This window comes from Equus caballus, chromosome 19 (assembly GCF_041296265.1).
Source record: "Equus caballus isolate H_3958 breed thoroughbred chromosome 19, TB-T2T, whole genome shotgun sequence".
Taxonomy (NCBI): Eukaryota; Metazoa; Chordata; class Mammalia; order Perissodactyla; family Equidae; genus Equus; species Equus caballus.
The window spans coordinates 33,439,683-33,465,930 of NC_091702.1; the positions used below are offsets into that span (position 1 = coordinate 33,439,683).

A 26,248-nucleotide genomic window follows, 5' to 3' on the forward strand; every position below is an offset into this window, starting at 1 on the left:
TCTGGAATAGTCAAAACTGTGGAGACAGTAAAAAGATCAGTGGTTGCCAGGGGCTGGGAGTGGGAATGAATAAACAGAACACAGGATTTTTAGGGCAGTGAAAGTACTCTGTATGATACTACAATGGTGGATATATGTCTTTATACATATGTCCACTCTCAGAATGTGCAGTGCCAAGAGTGAACCCTAATGTAAATGATGGACTTTGGGTGGTAATGATGTGTTAATGTAACATGTCGTCAATTATAAGAAATAGACTACACTAGTGGAAGATGTTAATAATAGTGGAGGTTGTGCATGCATGGGAGCACGTGATATATGCAACATCTTTGTACCTTCATCTCAGTTTTGCTGTGAACCTAAAACTGCTATAAAGAAAATAGCCTTTTAAAAAAAAATCAGTCCATTAAAACAGACTCAGAAATGGCACAGATGATAAAGTTAGTAGACAAAAACATTAAAACAGTTATTATAATTGTATTATGTTCAAGAATCTAGGGGAAAGATTGAACACATTCAATAGAGATATGAAAGTTATAAAGAGCCAATAGAATGTCTAGAAATTAAAATTACAGTGTCTGAGATGAAGAACACACTGGATGGGATTAACAGCATAATGGACATCACAGAAGAAACAGCTAGCAAACTTGAGTAATAGAAACTAGCCCAAATCAAACACAGAGAGGAAAGACGGAAAAGAAATGAATAAAGCATCACTGAACTATGGAACAACTTCAAGTAGCAAAATATACGTGTAATTGCAGCCCTGGAAGAAGTAGAGGTGGGGATAGTACAGAAAAAATATTTGAAGAAATGTAATCAGAGTTCCAGTAATGGCAGAGGAGCCTGTACTGGACAACCCATCTGCCAATAGCAGTTATAAGCTCTAGACAGAATTTGAAAAAACAGCATTTAGAGAGCAACCAGAAGCAGGCAGAAACTATAGGGAACACAAACCTTGAAAGAAGGGAAGCAAATCAGGGGAACTCTACATTTAACCAGCTTTTCCCTTAGGGCACTTCCCAGTTTTCCTTGCAGTACTGAGGGAAAAGAGCTTAAACAGACAGTAGCGTTCTTAGTGGGATAAAGAAACAGAGGTCAAAGTTCAAGACTACCAAAGCACCTAGCTGTAAATGAGGGGGGAAATCTCAGAAAGAAGGGTACCAGGGAGGAGGGAGCCCCAAATTCTTTTTATACGTTTCTAAATTGCACTTACTCAGACAAAGCTCCAAGAAACTGAGCAGAAGGTAGCATCAGGAGGACCAAAGAACTGAGCAGAGATTTCAGCAGCTGCATAGTGTTGAGTTTTGAGTGCCAAGTTAGAGGGATTGATAAACACCTCAGGTTTTTTATAGAAACTGCAGAAGGACTGTACTTTAGGACTAATAGCTGCCCCAAGACTAAGGGCAAAAGCAAAATAAATCTCTCTAGTAAAGCCAAGCCCAAATAGGGTCAATAGGAAGAAGGAAAATGTAACCTGAAATCAAGAGAAAAAGCATCAATAGAAGCAGACCTGTGGATCACCCAGATGTTGGAATTGGCAGTCAAGGGCTTTAAAATAGAAATTATAAATATGTTAACAATTCAGAGGAAAACATCAACAGAATTATTGAACACATGGGGAACTCTCAGGAGATAAATAGAAACTATAAAATGAAACCAAGTATAAATTCCAGAGCTAACAAACATCTAAAAGTAAAATTTCATTAGATATCAATAGCATTTTTAACACCGAGACAAATATTATCAGTAAATTTGAAGACAGTTCAATAGAAATAATCATAACTGAAGCACAGAAACTAAAAGGATTGAAAATAAGTGAAGAAAGCTCTCAGGGACCTATGAAACAATATCAAGAAGTCCAGCATATATATCATTGGAGTTCCAGATAGTGAGGAGAGAGAGACCAGTGGTCGGGGGGTGACCTAACAATGTCTAAAATTTTCCCATATTTGGTGAAAAAACACCAACTCATATGTCCAAAAAGCTCAGCAAACCACTAGCAGGTCAAATACAAAGAAAACCACACTCAGACACATCATAGTCGTAGACCAACTGCTGAAACCAAAGATAAAGAGGAAATGCTTAAAAGCAACCAAAGACAAGACAATAACAAGAATGATGGCTGACTTCTCATTAAAAAAAAGGAAGCCAGAAGACGATAAAATGTTATTTTCAAAGTGCTAAAAGAAAGGTAATACGGCACATATATTGTGTAACATTCCCGGTGGGGTTAGGGCATTATCCCAACATCAAATGCTTACGTGCGATAAATAAAGACTGTAAATGGCCTTCAGGTTTTGCTGTCAGATGACTTTGGGTGCCTAAGTTTTTAAAAAGAAATCCTGTTGGGTTCAGAACATTTTGGATTTCAGAATTATAGGAAAAGGGTTTGTGGATCCATCTTACTAGTCAGGAGAAAAATTGGCAACATGTTATTTTTTAATAATAAAAAAAATTGAAAACAGCCTAAATGTCCCAATAGCCTCCCAAAAGTTGATTAAATTAGTGACAGTCTGTCTATACAATGAATGTACTGCTTACTAGCCGTGAAAAATCATATTGTGGGAGAATATTGATGTGGTAAAATAAACATTCTCAACACGTAACATGAAAGATCACAACACAGTGTGATTCCAAATGTTAGTAGTTATTGCTGTGTGGTTAGATTCTGATTTTTATTTACTTTGTTTTGCTCTTTTGTATTTTCTAAATTTCCATTAGTGAAAATGTATTCCTTTGTAATCTGAAAAATCAAGGCTTGTTTAAAAAAAAAAAAGCGAGGTGGTAAGGAAGGTCTTACTGTTGCTATTAAAGTGTGGATCAGATTGCTTCTCTAAATCAGGGATCATTTTATTAACAAAGATCACAAAAGTTCAGCATTACTAAGGCCATAGCTTAATATACCATCCATACCCCCAGATCTAGTTTCTGCACACCTGGATTTAAAGTATCTCTCTTAAACTGCATTGCCTGAGGCATTTCCAGAAGGAATCCTGTTAAATGAAAAGTAAGACCTTTATGAGCGGTGCTGAAGCATTTCTCTTGCCACTTCAAACACTCTCTGACTTAATCTCCAGAGAACAGCTTTCTCAGATAAATTGTCCAGCACCACATCTAGTTCTTGGCTTGTTTTAAAAAGTCTGCAGATTCTTTCATGAGGTCGTTTTTTTTTTTTAAGCTTAAATATCTACTTTGCTTTGAAAATCTATTTTCTCCCTTTTCAAAACGAGCATACCAGAAGTTAAAATTGGATCACATTTAGCAAACTACATCATACATCTGGAGTGAATTCCAGAGTATTAATGTCATGGTATGCTAGAGCAAAGACTGTCAAGTCTAATTTTTGCAGACCTGCTGAAAACGAAAAGACAGTCTGGACAGCCGGGAGTTTTGATCCCTGAGCTGAGGTATGTTTTCCAAAGTTATTCTGAAAGTCAGAGAGGAAAGACAGAAAAGCCTCAGTATGGTCCTATTTGAAGAGCTTGATGTCACAGTGTCTTTATCATCTATACTGTAGGCTCTTAGGATTAGACTGTTAGAACTGGAAGAGTCTGGAGAACGTGGGCCCTATTGCTTACCCAGTACTTAGACCTCTTGTGTCATTCTAGAGAGATTGTATCTAGTATCTATTGAACTACTTGTAATGACCTTATTCTTCCGTGTAAATTTATAAGTTGATGTTCTGATTTCATGGTTGGTTTCTGTGTACTTAACATTTGCCAGAATTCACTACTGAAACCATGTGGACCTGGAGTTTTCTTGGTGGGAAGATTTGATAAATTCAATTTCTTTAACAAACACAGGGCTATTCATATTTTCTGTTTCATCTTGGGTCCATTTTTGTAAGTTGTTTTTTAAGGAGTGTGTCCTTTTCATTTAATTTGTCAAATTTATTGGCATAAAATTGTTTGTAATAGGCTCTTATCATCTTTTAAATGTCTGCAGATAATATGGCGTGTAGTAATAGATCCTCTTTCAATGCTGATGTTGGTGGTTTATATTCTCTTTAACTTGATCAATCTAAATAGCAGTTTATCCATTTCATTGATACTTTCAAAGAATCTACTTTTGTCTGTAATTTTCTCTATTATTTTATTTGATTTCTATTACATTGATTTCTGCTCATTATTTCTTTCCTTCTACTTAGTTTGGTTTTACTTTGATCTTTTTCTAGCTTCTTAACTTTGAAGCTTAGGTCCTTCATTTTAAACCTTTCTTATTTTCTAATATAGCGTAAAACGCTATAACGCTCTTCCTCTAAGCACTGTTTTAGCTGCATCCTGCACATTTCTTTAAATGCTTTATTGAGTTAGAATTGATGTAAAATAAATTGTACATATATAAAGTGTATGAATTTGTATCCATCAATCTGTCACCACAATCAAGATACGGACTGTACCCATCACCACCAAAAATTTACTCAGTTGCTCCCTTCTGCTTTCTGGACACTGCTGATTGGCTTTCTGTCACAATAAATAAATTTACATTTTGTAGAATTTTAGATAAATGGAACCATAGGTGTGTATACTTTTTTGGTCTTGCTGCTTTCATTCAACATGATTATTTGAGATTTGTCCATTTTGTTGTATCAAAAGTTCATTTCCTCTTCTGTGTAGTGTTTCATTTTATGGATATACCATAATTTGCTTATTATTTCACCTGTTGATAGACATTTGGATCTTTCTAGTTTCTTGCTATTACAGATAAAACTGTTATGAAGATTTGTGTACAAGTCTTGGTATAGACATATACTTTCATTTCTCTTGGGTAAATACCTTTGGAATAGAATGGCTGGCTCATATGGCAAATGTATGTTTATCATCTTAAGAAACTGCCACACTGCTTTCCAAAGTGGTTGTACCATTTTGCTCTCCTACCAGCAGTATATACGGGTTCCAGTTCCTCCACATCCTTGGTATAGCTGGTCTTTTTAGTTTTGGCTATTCTAATAGGTGTGTGTCTCATTGTTTTTAATTTGCATTTTGTGAATGACTAATAATGTTGAGCATCTTTTCTAGTGCTTATTGGCCATCTGTATATCTTTGAAGAAATGTCTATTCAAGTCCTTTGCTCATTTTTTAAGTGGGTGGTTTATTTTTTTGTTGTTGAGTTTTAAGAGTTCTCTGTATATACTGGATATTAATCTCTTATTAGATATGTCATTTGCAAATATTTTCTTCCATTCTGTGAGTTGCCTTTTTACTCTATCTGTAGTATCCTTTGGTATACGAAAGTTGTTAATTTTGATGAAGTCCAATTTGTCTATTTTTTGTTGTTGTTGTTGCTTGTATAACTTTAGTGTCATATCCAAGAAATCATTGCTAAATTAAATGTCATGAAACTTTTCCCATATGTTTTCTTCTAAGAGTTTTGTAGTTTTAGCTCTTATATTTTAGGTCTTTGATCCATTTTGAGTTAGTTTTTGTATATTGTGTAAGGTAAAGGTCCAACTTTGTTCTTTTGTATATTGATATCCGGTTTTCCCAGCACTATTTGTTGAAAAAACTACCCTTTCCACATTGAATCGTCTTGAAATCCTTGTCAAAAATCACTTGACCGTATGTATGATATATATATGAGGATTTATTTCTTGTCTCTGTATTCTTTTCCATTTGTCTATGTTTGTCTTTATGCCAATAGCACACTGTTTTGATTATCGTAGCTTTATAGTAAGTTTAGATACTAGAAAGTATGAGACCTCCAATTTTGATCTTTTTTTGATTGATTTTGCTACTCACAGTCCCTTGAGGTTTCATATGAATTTTAGGATGGATTTTTCTATTTCTGCAGAAAATGCCACTGGGATTTTGATAAGGATTGCATTGAATCTATACATTGCTTTGGGTAGTATGGACATCTTAACCATATTAAGTGTTCTAATCCAGAAACACGGGATGTTTTACTTTTTATCTTTGTCTTCAATTTCTTTCAGCAACATTTTATAGTTTTCAGTGTACAAGTCTTTTGCTTCCTTGGTCAAGTTTATTCCTAAGAATGTTGCTCTATTTGATGCTGTGGTAAATGGAATTATTTTCTTAGTTTCCTTTTTGGATTGTTCATTTTTAGTGTGTAGAAATGCAACTGATTTTTGTGTGTTGATTTTGTATCCTGCTACTTTGCTTAGTTCATTTATTAGTTCTAACAGTTATTTTTGTAGAATCTTTAAAGTTTTCTACATGAAAGATCATATCATCTGCAAACAGAGATAATTTTACTTTTTCCTTTCCAGTTTGAATGCCTTTTATTTCTTTTTCTTGCCTAATTTCTCTGGCTAGAACTTCCAATACTATGTTGAAGAGAAGTGGTGAAGACAGTCATTCTTGTCTTGTTTCTGATCTTAGAGGAAAAGCTTTCAGTCTTTCACCGCAGAGTATGGTGTTGCTGTGGGTTTTTTATATATGGCCTTTATTATATTGAAATAGTTTCTTTCTAATCCTAGTTTGAATGTTTTTATCATGAAAAGGTGTTGAATTTTTCCACATCAAATAACATGATCATGTAGTTTTTTCCTTAATTCTGTTAATGTGGCGTATCCTGTTTATTGGTTTGTGAATGTTGAACCATCCTTGATATAAATCCCACGTGCTCTTAGTGTATGATCCTTTTAATGTGCTGTTGAATTTGGTTTGCTAGTATTTTTCTGAGGATCTTTCCATCTGTGTTCGTCAGGGACTTGGGCTGTAATTTTCTTTCCTTGTAGTATCCTTATCTGGCTTTGCTATCAGGATAATGCTGACCTCCTAAAATGAGTTTGGAAGTGTTCCCTCTTCTTCAATTTTTTGGAAGAATTTGAAGATTGGTGTTAATTTTTCTTTAAATGTTTGGTAGAATTCTCTGATGAAACTATCTGGTCCTAGGCTTTTCTTTGTTGGGAGGTTTTTGATTACTAATTCAACCTACTTACTAGTTCTTGGCCTATTCAGATTTTCTCTTTCTTCATGATTCAGCCTTGGTAGGTTGTGTGCTTGTAGGATCTAATTTCCTTTCAATTTCTTCCTTGATCCTAAGTTTCTATATATTTGGGAAATTTTCCAGAGATCTTTCTGTTATTGATTTCTAATTCTGTTCTTATCAGAGAACCTTCTTTGTATGACATGAATCCTTTTAAGTTTATTGATAATCATTTTCTTGATAGAAAATAGTCTGTGTTGGTAAATGGTCCATGTGCACTTGAAAAGAATATGTATTCCCTTTTTTGGGGTGAAGTCTTCTGTAAATGTCCACCCGCTCAAGTTAGTTGATTGCGTAGTGTAAGTCTTCTATATCCTTTTTAATTATTTGTCTACTTGTTCTCTCATATATCGAGAGAAAGGTATGGAAATCTCGGACTATAAAAGCTATTTCTCCTTTCAGTTCCATCAATTTTTGTTTTATGTACTTAGAAGTTATTAGAAGCATAGGCCTTTAGGATTGTTATGTCCTCCTGATGAATTGACACCTTTATTATTATGAAATGATCTTCTTTATCCCTGGTAATAGTCTTTGCTCTGAAATCAAGTGCTATCGTGGTATATCTTTCTCATCCTTTTGCTTTTAACCTATTTGTGCCTTTATATTTAAAATAAGTTTCTTGCAGGCAACATGTAGTTGGGTCTTGCTCTTTTACTAATCTGGCAATCTCTCTTAACCCTTCAGATATTTCAAGATATTCCTGTACCATCAATCTTCTCTTCCTTGAGCTAAACATACTTTTATTATAGTTTGGGCTGATACTTTTTATAAATCTTTCACTATGATTATCAAACTTTTTGTGCATGTTTTGCTTAAAAGGGATATTATATCACAAAGGATACTTTGAGTTGGCCCCTGTAAGAAATGCTGACTGTTGTGTATTGTGTCAGTTGATTAACATTGTCAACAAAGATCTATGTCTATTTGGTTCCTCACCATTTGGTTAAAACCAGCCTGGACCATCTGTTCCACTTTTCTTACCCCAATCATATTTTTATCTTGGCCAACTACTGACGTTTTGATCTCCAGAAAAATTTCAAAGGAACTTAACAAAAAAAATCTATTTATCATTCCTCTGTTTTATCTCAGTTCCACCAATTCTAGTTGAATTATTTTGAATGTGGGTCAAATAAAACTAGGCTATAACTAAAAGGGTATTAAAATGTTTGCCTTTTTTCCCAGGTAAAAATGTCTCCATCCTGTCATCCATCCAAAGGCGATCCTGCTGTTAAGAAGGTGAGTGCGTTTTAAAAGCAAAAATCCAGCTTCCTCCTTCAGTGTGTTTATTCTCCTGTGTTGAACAATTTTCTCAAAATGAAAATGATTTTTAATCATCTTAACACTGTCAAATGTTATTTCTAATTGGGTGCCTTAATAATGTGTCTCTAGACTCCCTGGCTCTTCCAGAGAAGCCAAATGTGGATTTGGGCCTAGCATCCGTCTCCTGGCAACTAGGAACTTTCATTTTTCTAGAATTCCCATCCTCTCTACCAGGCAGGCATCCTAGTATCAGATGAAGGCTATATAGTTTTTCTTAATAATGTGATTTCCCTCCCGATAGCTATGCCTAAAGAAAACTGGCCTGAGATACTAACATTTCAGCACATATCACCTAAGAAAGTCCTCAGTAAACACTTGTGGGATAGAACTCTTGCCCCTGCCACTTCATTCCCTGACTGTAAACTTTGTGGCATAGATAGGGAGTGAGTCTTTCAGCTGAGCGATCTTCAGATGATGTCAAGAGACCCACTAAAATCCTTTTTGTTATCCAGCTGCAATAGTGCAGACAAAACGTGGTAAACAGATTGACATTTTTGCTATGTTTTCTTTTACCATTTTTATTTCTCTGATGCTGGAAGTGTTCATGGATGTAGCTTTTCTTTCCTTGCCTTTTTTTATAGTTTCATCCAGCATTCATGTCAGCAAAGGACTATAGAACAAAAATAACAACTTGCTGGCTCCGTTGACTAACAGCAGGTTCTAGCTTCAAAGCAGTGTGCCAGAAATGGGTCCCTTTTCTCTGCCTTTAGAATCCTCTGAGACTTTTTCAAAGAAAAGAGTAAAAACAAAATATGTTCTCTGAAAAGCCCTATAACATGCTTCACATGAAAATCTCTTTCATTCTTGTCAAGACGGGAAAAGCAGGCAAGACTGAGGCAATAATGGTTGCTGCTCAGAACCGTCACACCGTAACAGGAGGAGCTGGAAAGGGCGTAAGTCATTTAGTCTCACTCAGTAAACAAATGAAGACATTGGAATCCACGGGGAAATTTTTTTTCCTAAGCTCTCAAATGTTAGCTATGGGACACACTTCTAAGTAGAGGTTATAAACATGTGCTTTGGATTCAACTAGACTTTGGTTCACAGATTGACTCTTCTACTTATTTACCTGAGTAACCTTGAATGAGTCAGCCTCTCTGTTTCCTCCTCTGTAAAATGATGATGCTACCTCTCAGAATTCTCCTGAAGATTAAATGAGATGCTATTTAAGTGCCCAGCACTGTGTTTGACACTTATTAAGTACCCAGTAAATTACTGACACATAGGAAGTACTCAGTTGTTATTGAAACTAGTATTAAAACACAAATCTCACAGCTCCTAACCAGATGTCGTTTCACTTTATTATGCTACTCGTAGATTATTGTCCATTCAGCAAGGATTTCTTTATACTGAGCTAAGAAATGGACTACAAAGGTGAAAAATACAATCCTTGTTCTCAAGGGCCTCAGCATTTAGTGGGAAAGGTAGACAGGTAAACTGACAATTACCATACAACTTGATACATGTCATGGAAGGTGCACAAGGTATCCTGCAAGAGCATAGAGGAGAGGCCCTGTTTTGAAATGACTAAGCTAATTTAGTACGACTCTTGTATTCCTTGTGGTAGAGTCCAGTGAAGAAGTTTGAGAAATGGTTAGCTGCTCCCCTACAGCCTCATTACTAGATTATAATGAAAGCAAATCCTGCCATCCTTACAGACACTTATTAAGTAAATATTCATTTAGAAATAGGTTCATGCTGGGGCCGACCCAGTGGCATAGTGGTTAAGTTTGTGCGCTCAGCTTCAGTGCTCGAGGCTTCAGAGGTTCAGATCCCAGGCACAGACCTGCACACGGCTCATCAAGCCATGCTGTGACAGTGTCCCACGTGCAAAAATAATGGAGGAAGATTGGCACAGATGTTAGCTCAGGGCCAAACTTCTGCAGTAACAACAACAACAAAAAATAGGTTCATGCAACTTATTTTTTAAACTTTGTAATGTCCCAGCTCTCTGTCATTTTAGGTGTCTGACCACTATCAGAGATGTAGCAACGTTGCAGAAGCAGGATTCTGCTACTCTGGTAATCAGCATTCCTTTTTTGAGTTCTTATAGCACGCTGAGCTAGTCCCTACCAACATACTTACCTGGCTGTGTTGAAATTCCCTCTTTTCTTATATATACCCTCCATCAGACTATATGCCTCATGAGGGCAAGAACCACATCAGTCTTGTTTACTGCTGTATCCCTAAGTGTAGAACAAAGTAATCACTCAGCTGTTGTGTGAAAGAGAGATATATGAGATTCCACAGGACTTCCTAGTTCTTTATGGGAAGTGAGAGGGAAAAAGTTGTTTCTGGCCTAGATAACTAAAGAACGAACAAATGAAACATCATTGCTGTCTCAGGCTTGTATTCCCAACATGGTCAGTTCCTTACTGTTGGAGCTATATCAGCAATACTCTGAGTGAGATCATTGTGAAACTCAGCACCTGGTTCCTACTTCCCTTGGGCGTGTATTTTTGTGTATATATGTATGTGTGCATAGATAAGTACATCTACGTATAAATTCTGGTTATCATCCTGGAGCAACAGTGTCTCTTCCCAAAGTCACATTGACAGATGGAAGCACCAGCAGTGTCTGTTGAACAGAGTGACTGCCAAAGTGACATGTGTAAGAAACACAAAGGAGCAGTAACGTTTTGATTTGAGCCAAAGATTCTCTGTTGACCAATAACTGAAGAAAGTGTTTGGTGACTTTACTGTCACTGTTGGCCCTGCCAAGAGGTGGATTCAAGTGCTGAGGAAACAGGAGCCATGTTCTGTAGGGCCACCTAACTTGGGTAGGTGTCTTATGTAGGAGTCACTCTTCCACTCTGTTGCCACATGTCAGAATCTGGCAGATTCCGTGAACATGTATACGTAACATCCTTTTGCAACACAAGCATTTTGCATTTTAGACATTCTTTTAGAAAGCTCTGGATTAGAAATATCATATACATGGTATATAAAATTTTTATATAATGTTTTGTCTTATGTTTATAAAATTTCTTATTGGGCTTTGACTGATAACTTAAAAATAAAATTGGAAGATACGCATACTTCCCTAGGACTTTTGCAGTGTTTGATCATGGATGACCAGAAATTTGAAAATTAGGAGGCATTTCCCTTAGATAAAGATTGCCATAAAGGTTCATTGCAATAAACTCCATGGAATAGATCCAAATGGGAGGTGTTGACAGTGTTTGATGTGGATTAAAGGAGTTTAGAGAGTTAGTTGAAGGCAGCATCAAAAACCACTCAGCTATGATGCATCTCTTCTTAACTACTAGAGAAACGCCACCCAGGAATTTGTGTAGCGGAGTTGGGACTGCTACATGAATAATAACCAGAAAAGGCAGTTTGGTTTTCTCTCTTGATCACAAAGAGTGATCACTCTTTGAGGCCTCCCCTGTTTTAGATGAGCTTTCTCTGCTCGTGTGTTTGCAGAAGCCTGAGGGGCCGGGTGCTCTGGCTGAAGAGTATCCTCAGGCTGGTGGAACCCACTGGAAGAGTCTACAGTTGATATTCTCCTCAGAGTGACCTCTTCCAGTTAGGGGCAGGGTACTGGGAATAGCAGGGAGGAAAGCTTTTCTGATAGTTCTGGGTAAATTCAGTAAATATTCAACAGGCCTCCAAGGTGCCAGGCGTTGGAGGGACAAAGCTCAGTGCAATATAGTTGATGATCTCAACACATTTACAAGTCAGCTTAATGGTGACTGAACTGATGGATTTAATAGCCAAGGCTCCTGGAAATTGGTTCCCCGTTTCTCAAATATTCAAGTGCATTGTAAGAATTTGGAGCTGATGTTTTTTGTCCAAGTGTTCTGGTGAGGTAAAATTTTTACAGCCATTCCCAGTCTTACCACTCATATCAAGAATGTACATGACTCTACTTGCTCATTATTTTTATTGAATCACAGGGAGGAGGTTTGTTTTTTAGGTTTTTTATTTTTAAGAGAAAAAGCCTTACAGAGCAACTGTTTCCATAACAACAGGAAAAGCTGGCTGCACTGTCTCAGCTGACCGGGCCCAAGAATGGCTGGTTGGTAGTTTCACAGAAGTGAAGGGAAACATGAAAAGAAAACACTGAGATAGATGCAGCATGTTCTAGCCGTCATCTGACGATGGCTGAAATAAAGATTCATTTGCCTTTTTATGTCATACTTTTAACTCTTTCCTGCAAAAATGCAAGTCTTCATGAACAACGTGATAGCCCTTGATGCATGTATTCTGTCTCTTTCCTTAGAGCATTTGTCCTAGTAGGACTTATATCTAAATGTGACTTCTGGGCCTCTACTGATCAAAAAAAAAAAAAAGGGAACAGAGGACACTCCTTGGTCTTTGCTTTGCACAGGCGGGGTGGAAGACCTCCACAGGCCAGGTGCCTTTTTATGCTGATGTGAGGAAGCTGGGCTGCAGTGTCTTCAGACATCTGGAGGCTGCCGATTTGGAAGGAAGCATAAGCATTCTTTGTAGTTCAGAGGACAGAAGTGGTACCTGTGGGTAGCTGCTACATAGCAGGAGATGCCGGCTTGACATGAGAATTTACTAACAGTGGGACACGTCACCTTGTGTATAGTGCCTTGCCCATTACCAGAGGTGTTTGATCGGTGGCAGGATGTCTGTCAGTCAGAGCTGCTGCAGAGGGATTCCTGCCATGCGTGAGAGGTTGGACTGGTTCATTTTTAGATCCTGTGGAGTGTGAAGATCTTCAATGTCTACAATTGTACTAAACTCAAAAAGTGGCATGTTCAGGGATGTGGTGAATACTTTTAGTTAGACCTTAACATCCAGCCTGAACTAATAGAGCATGTTGTCTATCAAAGAAAAACAAATTTGGCTTGGGTAAGGAGAGAAGTCATTCAAAGAATTATTGCAATAAGGGGAGTGGGCTATTGCCGTGGAGAGAATGCTCCCACCATAAGATCTGCAAGGGTGTCAAAGATCAGGCAGAAAGGAAATTTCTTTATAGGGGCAGGTAAACAGGCCTAGAAAGAACCAAATGTGGGGGAGTAGACGGCAGAATCAGACAGTTGATCAGGAAGTGCCTTTCCTTTCGGTCAGCCAGTTTTTAGGAGGCTTCATTAAGGAGGGGTTGTATGCTGGCTCAGGCTGAGGGTGGGTCAGAGCTTGGGGAAAGGAGAAAATCTTAACTAAAGTTTGGTCATCAATTAACAAGAATTTTGTTCCAATCAATCAATGAGGACAAACAGCTCAGCTAATCTTTTATGAGGCAAAGAGTGGGGATTTGGTGGGTCTGTGTCTGGCCTTGTCATAGGTAGATATGGGGGCTAGGTGAGTCTTCCTGAGTCTTATGGGGATGGGTGGTTCTTTGCAGTAAGCTGTTTCCCAGAACAGGATAGGGGGATTTCTTTAACTGTAGCTGTTTCCCAGGAGCTCAGGGCTCAGGTAAAGTTTAACATGGTCATGGGTCTGACTGTAGCTGCCAAGTTCATTCTTTATTCCTCTCCATGATTATGACCTGAAGTTGTGACCTGGGCTCTTCTGAAACCTGCTTATTAGTCCTCAGGTAGAGGGAGAGCATGTCAGCAGGAAACAGTTACTCAGAGGGACAGCAGGTACCATTTGTTTGTGGTGCTCACCCTTCTCGCCAACCCAGTTTCCCCTGTTATTAACATCTTGCATTTCTGTGGCACATTTATTATAATTGATGAGCCAACATTGATACATTATTATTAACTGAAGTCCACAGGTTACATTATTGTTCACTTTTTGTATTGTACATTCTGTGGGTGCTGAGAAATGTATAATGAAATGTATCCACCATTACAGTATCATGTAGAATAGTTTCACTAGCCCGGAAGTTCCATGCTCCACCTATTCATCCTTCTGGCAATTGCTGATCTTTTTACTGTCTGCATAGTTTTGCCTTTTCTCAGAATGTCATGTAGTTGGACAGTATGTCCAACTTTTCGGATTGGCTTCTTTCACTTAGTAAAATGCATTTAAGGTTCTTCCATGTCTTCTTATAGCTTGATAGCTCATTTCTTTTTAGCGCTGAATAATATTTTATTGTCTGGATGTACTACAGTTTGTTTATCCATTCACCTGCTGAAGGACATCTTGATTGCTTCCAAGTTCTAGCAGTTATCAATAAAGCTGCTATAAAGATTTGTGTGCAAGTTTTTGTATGGACTTAAGTTTTCAGCTCATTTGGCTAAATACCAAGGAGCATGACTGCTGGATTGTATGGTAAGAGTACGTTTAGTTTTGTAAGAAACTGCCAAACTATCTTCCTATTGTGGCTGTGCTATTTTGTGTTTCCACCAGCAGTGGATGAGAGTTCCTGTTTTTCTACATCCTTGCGAGCAATTTTTGTTGTCAGTGTTTTGGGTTTTAGCCATCCTAATAGGTGTGTATTGGTGTCTTGTAAAAATTTGCAATTCCTTAATGACATATGATGTTCACTATTTTTTCATAGGCTTATTCGCCATATGTATTTCTTCTCTGGTAAGGTCTTTGATGATTTTTTCACTAGTTTTTTGGGGGTTTTTTTACTGGTGCTCTAAGGTTTACCATATGCATCTTAAGTTTTCCAGATCAGCTCCTGATTTAAACTAGCTTAATTCCAGTTATATATGGAAATGTTATTCCTGTATAGCTCTATTGTCTTTCCCGCTTTTTATGGTATTGTTATACATAGGACATCTATTAATGTTACAAACCCAGCAACACATTGTTATAATTATTACTTTACCATCTGTAGTCATTTCCTTAGCCCAATAAAGCTTTGCTCCCACCCACTTCCTTTGTGCAAATATATTATACATATATTACATTTTTATGTCTTATGACCAACATTACATTATATACATGTTATTTTATACAGTTGCTTTTTTAAATCAGTTATGAGAAGAAGAGAAAAAATCTATGCATTTTGCTGTATAATTACATAATTACCTTTACCAGTTCTGTTTTTTGTGTGTAGGTTTGAATTACCTTCTAGAATCATTTGCTTTTCATTAGTGACTCTGTGAACAGTGACTGATGAATTTCCATTAGTATTTCTTGTAAGGTGCTGGCAACAGCTTCTCTCAGTTTTTGTTTATTTAGAAAAGTTATTTCATCCTCATTTTGAAAGATATCTTTGCTGGATATAGCATTATTGGCTGACCATTTTTTCTTTGAACACTGAATATGGTTAGCCCACTGCGTTCTGGCCTCTATTGTTTCTGCTAAGCAGTCAGATGTTAATCTTACTGGGGTCCTCTTGTAAGTGACTAGTCATTTTTCTCTTGCTGCTTTCAAGATTGTCTCTGTGTCTTTGACTTTCAGCATTTTTACTATGATGTGTTTGCAGTGATGTGGATCTCTTTGCACTTATCCTGCTTGGAGTTTGTTGAGCTTCCCAGTTGGGTGGGTTATAATTTTTGGTTAGAAACCAGACATCTTAGGTAACACATTGTGGAAATTCTTGATCCCACATTCTTGGGGCTTGTTACTGTTATTTGCTTGTTTATTTTTTAGTGACTGCTGGGTTATTTTGGTGAAGTCTCTTCACCTCCCACCCCCATATACACACACTGTTAAAACTCTGATACTGCTCCTCAGGGAGGCACAGCCTTGGGTATGCCCTGGGATGGCAGTGGTATTGATAGGGCTCTCTTTCTCTTTTTCCTTGACCACATCCAGCTCTTAAACTCCTACTGACTGCTCTGTTGTTTTCAGCAATGCCCTGGGGCATAAATTCCTCTACAAACTAACCCAGTCAAATTGTGGCTACTTTGAAGGAATAGTTTGTGAAGACTGTTTTTGATATTGGTTTTGACCTCCTCACCAGGGCTCCTCCCAGCTTTTGTTTTCCTAGGTTCTCTTCTACAAAGTGGCTAGCCTACAGTTTAGGTTGTATCTTCGCTAAATCCATGAATCTCCTCCCACTTGCCTTTCTTCACACAACCTCCGCTTTTCTTAAGAACACACTTAGGTTTGAACTTCTCCACACTCAGTTGCAGATGAAGTCAGTTCCTTTTGGAAGAGATTAGGAGCTGTCTGTTTTACTACCTGCTTCTCCACCAAGGAAAAATCTCTGAACCAGGGCTCTGTTGCAGGGGGTAGGGACAATGGCAGCTTTTCTATGAATGACACCCCTGCTCTAGGACTTGAATGCTTGTTGGAAGGGGGAACAGCCTGGGTTCCTCTTGGCTTGCATTTCCTGGTATGGAGCCATTGCCTCACAAGCCAGGGTAAGGGTGATCAGGGACCCAGTATTTTTCCATGCATGAGACCCAAGGTAGAACCTCCATTCCACAAATGGAGTCAGAAGAGAGCTCCCACCACCTCTTGACTGCACTTACCTAGGACGTAGCCTCAGCAACATGTAGCTGAAGGCAGGATAAGAAATGCTGAAGTCCTGTTTCTACTGGGAAGAAAGTCCTCTAGCTGGGAGCTTGGGGGAGAGGAGCTGGGTGTTCTTGACTACAGCAGTCTGAAGTGGAGTCTCTACCTCACTGGCTGGGAGGGTGGGGACAGGAGCAGTCTTGGTTCAGATACCACAGACTCACCTTTCTTAATGACTTTACATAGATTTTTTTAATAGTTACTTCTTCATTTGCTGTTTGTCCTTAGGTCCATTTCTAAGGTCTTTAAATGATTGGATTTTTAAAATAATTTTCACCAGTTTCCCTGGGGAACAGGTCAGCAGAGCTCCTCATGCTGTCACACTAGAAGTCAACCTCCTTCCTCATCCATTTCTAACAAACAGTGACAAGCCCCCTGCCTCTGCTTGAAAACCACCTCCTGAGGCAGGATGTTCCATCTTTGAAAGCTGTGCCTCAGATAGTTCTTCCGTATGCTGGGTGACACCTCGCTTCCCATTGATCCTAGTCCTTCCTCTGGAAGCCATCAAAAAGATGTCTAATCCCTCTTTCATATAGCAGCCTTTCCAGTCCTTAACGTAGGTGAAATCCTGAATCCCCAGCCCCTGGTCTTCTCTTGTCCAGGCAGAACATCCACAGTTCCTTTCCTCATTCACCTCCACCCTGTCATACCACATCTCTTCAACTGCCGCCATTGTACTTCAGGGAGGTCAATTTAGAGCTGAATGAGATCATCACTTTCCTTATTGTAGGTGCTGTTTCTGTAAATGGAACCAAAAGCGCATTAACTTTTTTAAACAGCCATTTTGTGTAGTTGATTCAATGAACATGTTGATAGCAAACTCCTGATTCTGTTTACACATGCTACTGATCCCATCCTGTGTAAATACTATTGGTTTCTACAGCCAAATGAAGGGCTTTTCTTCTATTGTTTCAGTTTATAACCTTTGGGAATCATGTTTTCCATCCAGTGCATTGGCCTCTTTTATCTTTATCTAAGTCATTGATAAGATATTTGTATAGAACAAAGCCAGGGACAGAGCCCTGCAGCTCATCATCAGAGACCTAGGTAGCATTATTTAATTAGTCACCATACCATGGCAATTGAGAGTTAATGGGTGTGATTTTTCTGTTTCTTAATATGACACCCCTTCATGAACAGTTGACAAGATTGTTTTCACTGAGTAGAGTCAGATGGTGTGAGTCTCTCACTGTGGGGCTGTATGTGAGACCACGTCAGAGCCAGTGGTTGTTCTTTGTGCCTTCTTTGTACCCTCTCCGTATATGAAAGTGAACTCCCCTATCAAGACAAGTGATGCCATCATGTCTACCATCTCCTTGGAATTTTGGATCCTACTTCAGTTTAGAGTATTGATCGAGTTACAAATGGGCCTTCCCCCTCCGACAGTGTTTCTTGATGAAGCTTTTAGGCACTTCCTACAACACACAGAAGGGATCTTTTTTCTCTTCTGCATGTGTGACAGAGCAGCTAACAGCCTATTATTTTGCATTAAAACAACTCAGTAGGCCATACTTAATTGCACTCTGCTGATCTGTAAAGGTTATAGAATCCAAAAAGCAGAGCTTTGCAGAGTTTGAGCTGCTCTAATGTATGTGGTGTTCTTGAGTGGCTGATATACTGTTACTGCAGAGTATAGCCTTCTATCTGGACCGCTATCCCTAATCAGATAATGTGTCATCCCTGAGAGCTCACACTCCTTTCTTAGAATATCAGGCATGGGACTGAGCATGTTCAGGAAACAGTGAGAAGTCTTCTTTAGTTAAAGCAGAAGGACAGGAGGAGACGATGAAGATGAAGTGTGGGCTGGTGCTTAGTGCAGTCTCTTCTGTCTGACAAGTCACTGTCTTGCGACTTTTGTGTTTGTTGTTTCTGCACAAATCCAGGGGGCATTCTAGTTGGAATTTACATTGGTTCTTCTATCAGGACATGAATAAGTTTTAGCCCCCTGGTTTGTAGTGAAGTATCTACTAATAGTGGATATTATTCCAGATACAGCATGTCCTTAAAGGAGAGACACCACTCTACATGGTTAAGTCACTTAACTTTTTCATATATTGTCTGAGTCAGTTAAGGCTACCTTTTTATGGTATAACTGGGGCAGTTCATATCTTACATTTTCACATACAGCCCCACAGAAAGAGAAAATGAAATTGTGCAGAAATTTCTTTGCAGTCTTTGGAAGGAAGAAATGATCTAATTCCAATGACCTCTCTGCATTTTACTTTTACCTTTGAGAAGCTTTCTGCCACAATGCCAACCATCTCCTTCTCTACTCTTCCCATTTACTTGAGTGGTGTTGTCATTCCCCAGTCAGTATGTACCTCTGCTTCCAAAAGTCTCTTCACTGACCTCACTGCCTCTATCTTCTCGGGCTCCAGTCCATCGTCCTCCACTTCTTCTAGTGCTTACAAAACTTCACTTGCTCCCTGTGGCTAACAGAGTTAAGTCTAAATAGGTTTAGATTGACAGTCTAGGCTTTTGATGCATCACTAGCCCACATTTCCTACTCATCTTCTCTTCCTTTCCTTCTTCTTTAACCAAAGGAAATTTCTCACTGTTTCCGAAACGTAGCCAATCCCATGTCTGTGTATCTGCTCTTCCCTTCCTTTCCATAACCTGGTATGTCCTTCCTTCCCTGCCCTCGTAAGTGATAGCTTGTTTTTAGCCTACAGTTCAAATTCTGCTTCATTCATTAAAAAAATATTTCTTGGGCACCTACCATGCACCAGGTGTGGGTCTAAGTGTAAGGGATCCTGCAGGGAACACAACCAAGACTCTCCCTTCACAGAGCTCACATTCTGGTGGCAGGGGTAGATATCAGTCAAAGATATGGTATATCAGATGAGGGAGATAAAAAGGGAGATTGCTGTTTTATGTGGAGTGGTCATGGAAGGTTGGTAGGTAACATTTTCTAGCTAAAAAAAAGGTGAAGGTGCAATCCATGTGAGTGTGAGGGAAAAGAGCATTCCAGGCAGAGGGAACAGCAAACCCAGAGGTCTTGAAGCAGGAGAATGCCTGGCGCGTCCCAGAAACAATAAGGAGGCCACTGTGCGTGGGCTTGCAGCTTCGTAGGTGTGTGGTGAGCACTTTTGGAGTGTCTCTTCCTTCTAGTTTTCTTGTTCACTGAGAAAATAGAAGTAAATGGAATCCATTGAGAATATGGAGGAGGTGAGAAATGTTGGAGGTTTGAAGAGAGGTGAAGGTATGAAATAAACATCTAGCATAGTGGTTGAGTGAAGAGACTAGGGAAATATCAGGGGGCCTGCTTGCAGTTCATAACTCAAATGTCTTTGAACTCATCACCTCTTCCTCTGAATTCTTGTAGCAGTTATTTCCATACTTCATTTGGCACTTGGCATATACTTCTGTTACGGTTTTTGGTGTCTGGCCTAACTTTCTAATGTTGTTGTTTTCAGTTGTGTTCTAGTCCACCTGGCTCCTCAGCTTCTTTGAGGCAACTTTCAATATGCACACAACAGAAAAGGACAAAAATAAGTAATTGAGGGCATCAGGAAAAAATGAAAATATACCTGAGTAGAATTCAGTAATAGCGTAAAAGCATTTGGGGAGAAGGAATCTTGAATAAAAACTTTTTTTTAATCTTTACTATCTAAAACAGGACAGTTTATTGAAATTGGATATTTAAATCATTACTGTAATAATTACAGTGAAACCTACATTTGCATTGCCTCAATTTTTCTCCCACACATTCACCTTGATTCCCAAGAGAAAAAAGTTTTGTATGTTACCAGTATATCAGTTCCTTGCACTTTACACTATCATGTCGGCAGTATTTGGTAAGGACTGTAGTGGTAGCCATGAAACTTGCTGAGAAGAGCATGCGGGGCCTGTGTGCTTTGAGTAAACACCTGGCATGGTTTTCTCAGACACAGTATTCCTGCACAGGCACCACAGGACCCAGGGACCTCCTGAGCCAAAGTGCAAGTTCATTCCACAAAGCAACCTGTAAGGATTTTCCCCCTTGAGAAGCTCTTATTGATTGTCACACTTGTAAAATGTCCATGATGATTACAGTACATATTTTTTCTTTCAGCTCATTAAAAATGCTATTCCACTGTCTTATGGTTTGCACTGTTTTTAATAAGTCATCAGTAGTAATTCTCATCATTGTTTTCCTGTGTCATGGATGCTGTGGCGCCCTCTTCTCCCATCTTTCAGGAGAGCGAGAAGCACTCCTTGCCTCAGCTGCTGGGAGTTGTAGCCACTGGTAACTTTTAGTTCATCTTTCTCCAGGAATTGTCCTTAGCTAAAAAGACCTATCTTGCCAACAGTGACAGCCTCTTCCTGAGAGCAACCTGCATCTAATGACTAGCCATTGAAGGATTATAAAGACCAGAACAGGGGCTGGCCCAGTGGTGTAGCACTTGAGTTCACAACGCTCCACTTGAGCAGCCCAGGGTTCGCTGGTTCGGATCCTGGGCACGGGCCTACACACCGCTTACCAAGCCATGCTGTGGCAGGCATCCCACGTATAAAGTAGAGGAAGATGGGCACGGGTGTTAGCTCAGGGCCAGGGTTCCTCAGCAAAAAGAGGAGGATTCCTAATGGGTGTTAGCTCAGGGCTAATAAGGGCCTGAACACCTTGTCTTAATGCAGAACAATTCTTCAGGGCCATCTTAGCTCTAGAGCTTTCCTTGGGATCACTTGGGGCCTTTGTTGTGGTTGCATCATGGTTGAACCCCCTCTGCCCAGTTCTGCTTCCTTTCCTGCCCCATAGGTTTCCATTCCAAACATCCACCAATAACCTCCGGCAGACAGATCTCCATCTCAGTCTTTCTTCCAGGGAACCCAACTGGTAACACCTGTATATAACATGTCTTTTTTTACCTTTGGCTGCTTTCAAGTTTTTCTCTCTGTCTTTGGTTTCCAGCAGTGATATGCCTGGGTGTTGCTTTCTTTGTGTTTCTTTTTTGGAAAGTTCAGTAAGCTTCTTGGATCTGGATGTTTATGATTTTCATCAAATTTGGGAAACTCGTGGCCATTATTTCTTGAAATATATTTTCTGCCCCAATCTCTCTTCTTCTGGGCCTCTAATTACATGTACAGTAGACAGTTTAAAGTTGTTCCACAGGTGACTGAGGCCTTTTTTATTATTTCTACCTTATTTTTCTCTGTGCCTCAATTTGAATAGTTTCTATTGTCCTGTCTTCAAATTCACTATTTTCTTCTGTAATATCAAATCTTCTGTGAATTTTTCGTATCCAATATTATACTTGTCAGTACTCAATTTCCATTTAGTTATTTTTGTCTTCCTTCTACTTAGGGTTAATTTGCTTTTCTTTTTCTAGCTTCTTAAGCTGGGAACTTAGATCATTAATGTTAAGCCATTCTTCTTACCTAATGTAAAAATTTTAACTATAAATTTCTGTCTAAGCACTACCTTAGTTGGATCCCACAAATTTTTTTTTTTAAAGATTTTTATTTTTTCCTTTTTCTCCCCAATGCCCCCCAGTACATAGTTGTATATTCTTCGTTGTGGGTCCTTCTAGTTGTGGCATGTGGGACGCTGCCTCAGCGTGGTTTGATGAGCAGTACCATGTCCATGCCCAGGATTCGAACCAACGAAACACTGGGCCGCCTGCAGCCGAGCGCGCGAACTTAACCACTCGGCCACGGGGCCAGTCCCTGGATCCCACAAATTTTGATAATACTGTATTTTCATTATCATCCACCTTGAAATATTTTCTAATTTACCTTGTGATTTCTTCTTTCACTTATTGATTATTTAGCAGTATATTATTTTAATTGCCAAATATTTGAGGCTTCTCTAGATATCTTACTGTTAAGGATCTCTAATTTAATTCTTTTCTAGTCAGAGAGCATACCCTGTAAGATATAAATCTTTGGAAAGTCATTGAGACTTGTTTACAGGCAAGCATACAGTCTATTAAATGAACATTGTGCACCTGAAAAAAATATAATCCACAGTTGTTGGGTATAATTCCTGTAAATGTCAGTTAAGTGAATGCAGCTGTTAGTGTTATTCAGCATTTCCGTATGCGTACTGGGTTTTTTTTTTTTTGGCCTAGTTATCTTATTAACTACTAAGAGAGAATGTTCAAAATCTCCAGCTGTGATGTTGGTTGTCTTTCTCCTTTAGTCAGTCATTCCTGGGTGTGTTTTGAAGCTCTACAAGTAGGTGCATATACATTTATTATTGTTATATATTCCTGGTGTATTAATCCTTTTATCATTATGAAATGTTTCTCTACTAATTACCTATTCATGTAGCCATTCAAGCTTTCTTATGATCAGTGTTTTTGTTATATATCTTTTTTCCATCCTTTACCTGTCAATTTATTTTTGTCTTCGTATTTAAAGTGCATCTCTTGAAAACAGTGTATAATTGAGTCTTGTTCTTTTAATCCTGTCTGAAATTCTTTGTCTTCCAACTGAAGAGTTTAATATTTACTTGGATTCTTCTATTGCTTTTTTTAGCTATATCTTTTTGCTTTTTTTTTTAGGGATTACAGAATACATCTTTACCTTATTGCCATCTAATTAGAGTTAATATTTTACTACTTGAAATGTAGGAAATTTGCAGTGCCCTAGGTTTATTTACTAACCTCCCATCAATTAGTTCTTTTTATAGTTTCTGTTTCTCTACTGGGGTTCCTTTATTTATTCAATTGTTGAGTTCATCCTTTCCCTTAAATCCTTAAATGTATTTATAAAATAGATGTTTTAAGTTCCTTGTTTGCTAATCCAGTGTCTCTGTCATCTCTGAATCTGTTTCTGTCAATTGCTTTTCTGGTTATAAGTCACATTTTCCTACTCCACGTGTCTAGAAACTTTTGATTGTATGCTGGATGCTATATTGTTGAACATCTGGATTTTGTTGTCTTCTTTGGACTTTTGAATTTTCTTCTGGCAGGTTATTAATTTACTGTTAAATCAGCTACATATTTTTGAGGCTTATTTTTAAGCATTGTTTGGGCAAGTCTAAAATATTCCTGCTCCTAATACGTGGCTTTTTAGTAGTCTCATTGAGTACCCAGGGTATTTATCAAAGTCTTTCCTCTCTAGCTGGTTAATATTCCCATGTCTTGCAGTGCTCTGCAACCTCCAGAGTCTCCATTTATCTCACAGCTCCTGGCACCTGTTCTCTGCCAGGTCTCTGGAGCCTTGCCTGCATATGTGCATCTGAGTATTAACCCAAACCTTAAGGGGATCCCTATATGCATTCGTAGAGCTCCTTCTCAGCTCACCTTCCTCCTCTTCAAATTCTTCCCACTGTCCAGGCCCAAACTCCTGTCTCTAATTCCACAGCTCAGTAAGACTGCCATGCTCCACTTGAGCTATCCCTGCCTGTGCCACAGTCCAGAAAGTGCCTCCAGGTAGAATTCCAGAGAGATCACAAGATGTATTTTATGTGTTTTCCTTCTGTCAGGGATCACAGTCCTTCTCTGCGTTTTGTTCAAAGTTTGAAATGCTATATATATTTTGGCTGATTTAATATTTACTTTGATGGGAGAGCTAGTCTAGTCCAGTACCATTACTTTATAATGGCAAGATTTGAAAGTCTCTAGTTTGCCTTTTTTTGTTTTTAGGCATCATGAACAATAGCTTAATATATTAATTTCACTCAATTTCCATCTTCTTATTTCACTTCCTGCCCTCCACCTCCCAACACCAAGTTCTATAAAGAGAAATGATCTGAAAGCTTTTCTCTCTTCTAGACAGCAAATTGGTGTCTAAAGTAACCAGAGTACAACCACAATGCACCATGCTCTTTTTCCTTTGGTTTGTAATTACATTGTTAAGTTGCATTGGGTTTTGCTAATTTCAGAGTTAAACCTGCTTTTCCAGTTGATTCTATATTCCTCTTGTTATCAGGTAATCATTTTTAGGTCTCTTTAGTTAAGATGAGCAGGAATACTGGAACTGAAAATGTTTCAGCAGTTGTGGCTGTGATAGGCAATCATTAAGGACCCTGCCCTCAGAGGGGCGCTTTGTTATAATTGCTACCCCACAGCAGCATCTATCAAGATAATTGTTTGACTTTCTTCTTAAGTAGGCAACAATCAGTTAGATAATCAAAGGGTAGCAAGCCTTAATTACATATAAAAAATGAATACTGTCTCTGTTTTGACTTTTTTTTTAATAAGGCCAATGATAAAACAAGGGGGGATTACTCACTAGCAATACAAAAATGCCACCTCTCTCAGAAGCTTTCTTTGTGGCTCTACTTCCCATCATAATAAAACTTTCTGGATTTTTTTAGATCTTCCTTTCCTGATAAAAAGAAAAAGCAAGAATGGAATGACTACAATATACCACGTAGCAAGAATCCTCAGTGCCCTCAGGAAGGAGAGGTTGGGGGTCACAGCCTAGTTGTCATTCCATCTTATTTCCCAGTACTCATTTTTAATTGCTATTTATAATGATCCTAGTCTACATCCCAACATCTCTGGATAATGCTGACTCTGGATAATGCCTCCATTACATTGGGGGTGGCAACATTCAGCAATTAATTTTAATCTGTTTGGGAGTTTGAGCCTCCTATACCCATGAGTCAGTCACACTACGATGACCAACCCTTTGTAATAATAATAATCACTGTCAAGATAATAGGCAGATTTCAATGAATTTGACCAAGGAACTACATTAGTTATTTAAAGTTCAAAGTACATTCTGCAGTTGCTTAATCAGTTTTAAAAAATCCTCTTTTTTAGGTATAATGAGATCATGAGTTTATTCTCCCCAGGTTGTTGCCTTTCAAAGCAGGTTAGGCAAGGAGTAGCCGAGCACAGCCAGGCAGAGTTTACAGGTATCAGAGACTTTAAGCCAATTTGGGGACATTTCTTTTTGGAAGAGCAAAATGGATGGACAAACCCAAGAAGGAAAAATAGTGTTCCTTTGTATAGTGACACAGCATTATGTGGCACTAACCTTATAGATGATCCCACCAGGGGTCCTGGCAGGGTACTCAGGCAGATGCACTATCAGCCTCCCAGCATGTGGAGCAGCTCAGATTGTCCGTGGGAAGGAGGTCCGTAATACCTATACGTTCATAGCACTCAGATTGTCCATGGGAAGGAGGTCCATAATACCTATATATATATGTTCATGGCAGCTCAGATTGCCCATGGGAAGGAGGTCCATATACCTTATACATTCATAGCAGCTCAGATTGTCCATGGGAAGGAGGTCCATATACCTTATACATTCATAGCAGCTCAGATTGTCCATGGGAAGGAGGTCCATATACCTTATACATTCATAGCAGCTCAGATTGTCCATGGGAAGGAGGTCCATAATAACTATACGTTCATAACAGCTCAGATTGCCCATGGGGAGGAGGCCCATAATACCTATACGTTCATAGCACTCAGATTGCCCATGGGAAGGAGGCCCATAATACCTATACGTTCATAACAGCTCAGATTGTCCATGGGAAGGAGGTCCATAATACCTATACGTTCATGGCAGCTCAGATTGCCCATGGGAAGGAGGTCCATATACCTGTACATTCGTAACACCTTCTGTCTGTCACAAACATGGCATAGTAGGCTTTAGCATAGACCTGTTATCTGGAGCTGCCCTGTTTCTTACAAATTGTATTTTGACATGTCTGAACCTCCATTTCCTCACATGTAAATTAGACAGTAAAGTC

General features: G+C 38.8%; 1 protein-coding gene across 22 annotated transcripts in view; it reads left to right on the forward strand.

The window, feature by feature from the left end:
• Positions 1-26,248, forward strand: part of VPS8 (VPS8 subunit of CORVET complex) — a 236,071-nt gene that overhangs the window by 193,294 nt on the left and 16,529 nt on the right. For 11 of the 22 annotated variants that reach the window (XM_070243423.1, XM_070243429.1, XM_070243441.1 and 8 more), the window contains 2 exons: positions 8,137-8,190; positions 9,087-9,167. In XM_070243423.1, the coding sequence (XP_070099524.1) occupies positions 8,137-8,190; positions 9,087-9,167 (135 nt within the window). Of the gene's footprint in view, positions 1-8,136; positions 8,191-9,086; positions 9,168-10,237; positions 12,570-20,665; positions 20,687-26,248 lie in introns of those variants that run through there. The other 11 variants (XM_001498654.4, XM_070243433.1, XM_070243443.1 and 8 more) reach the window with 3 other exon arrangements.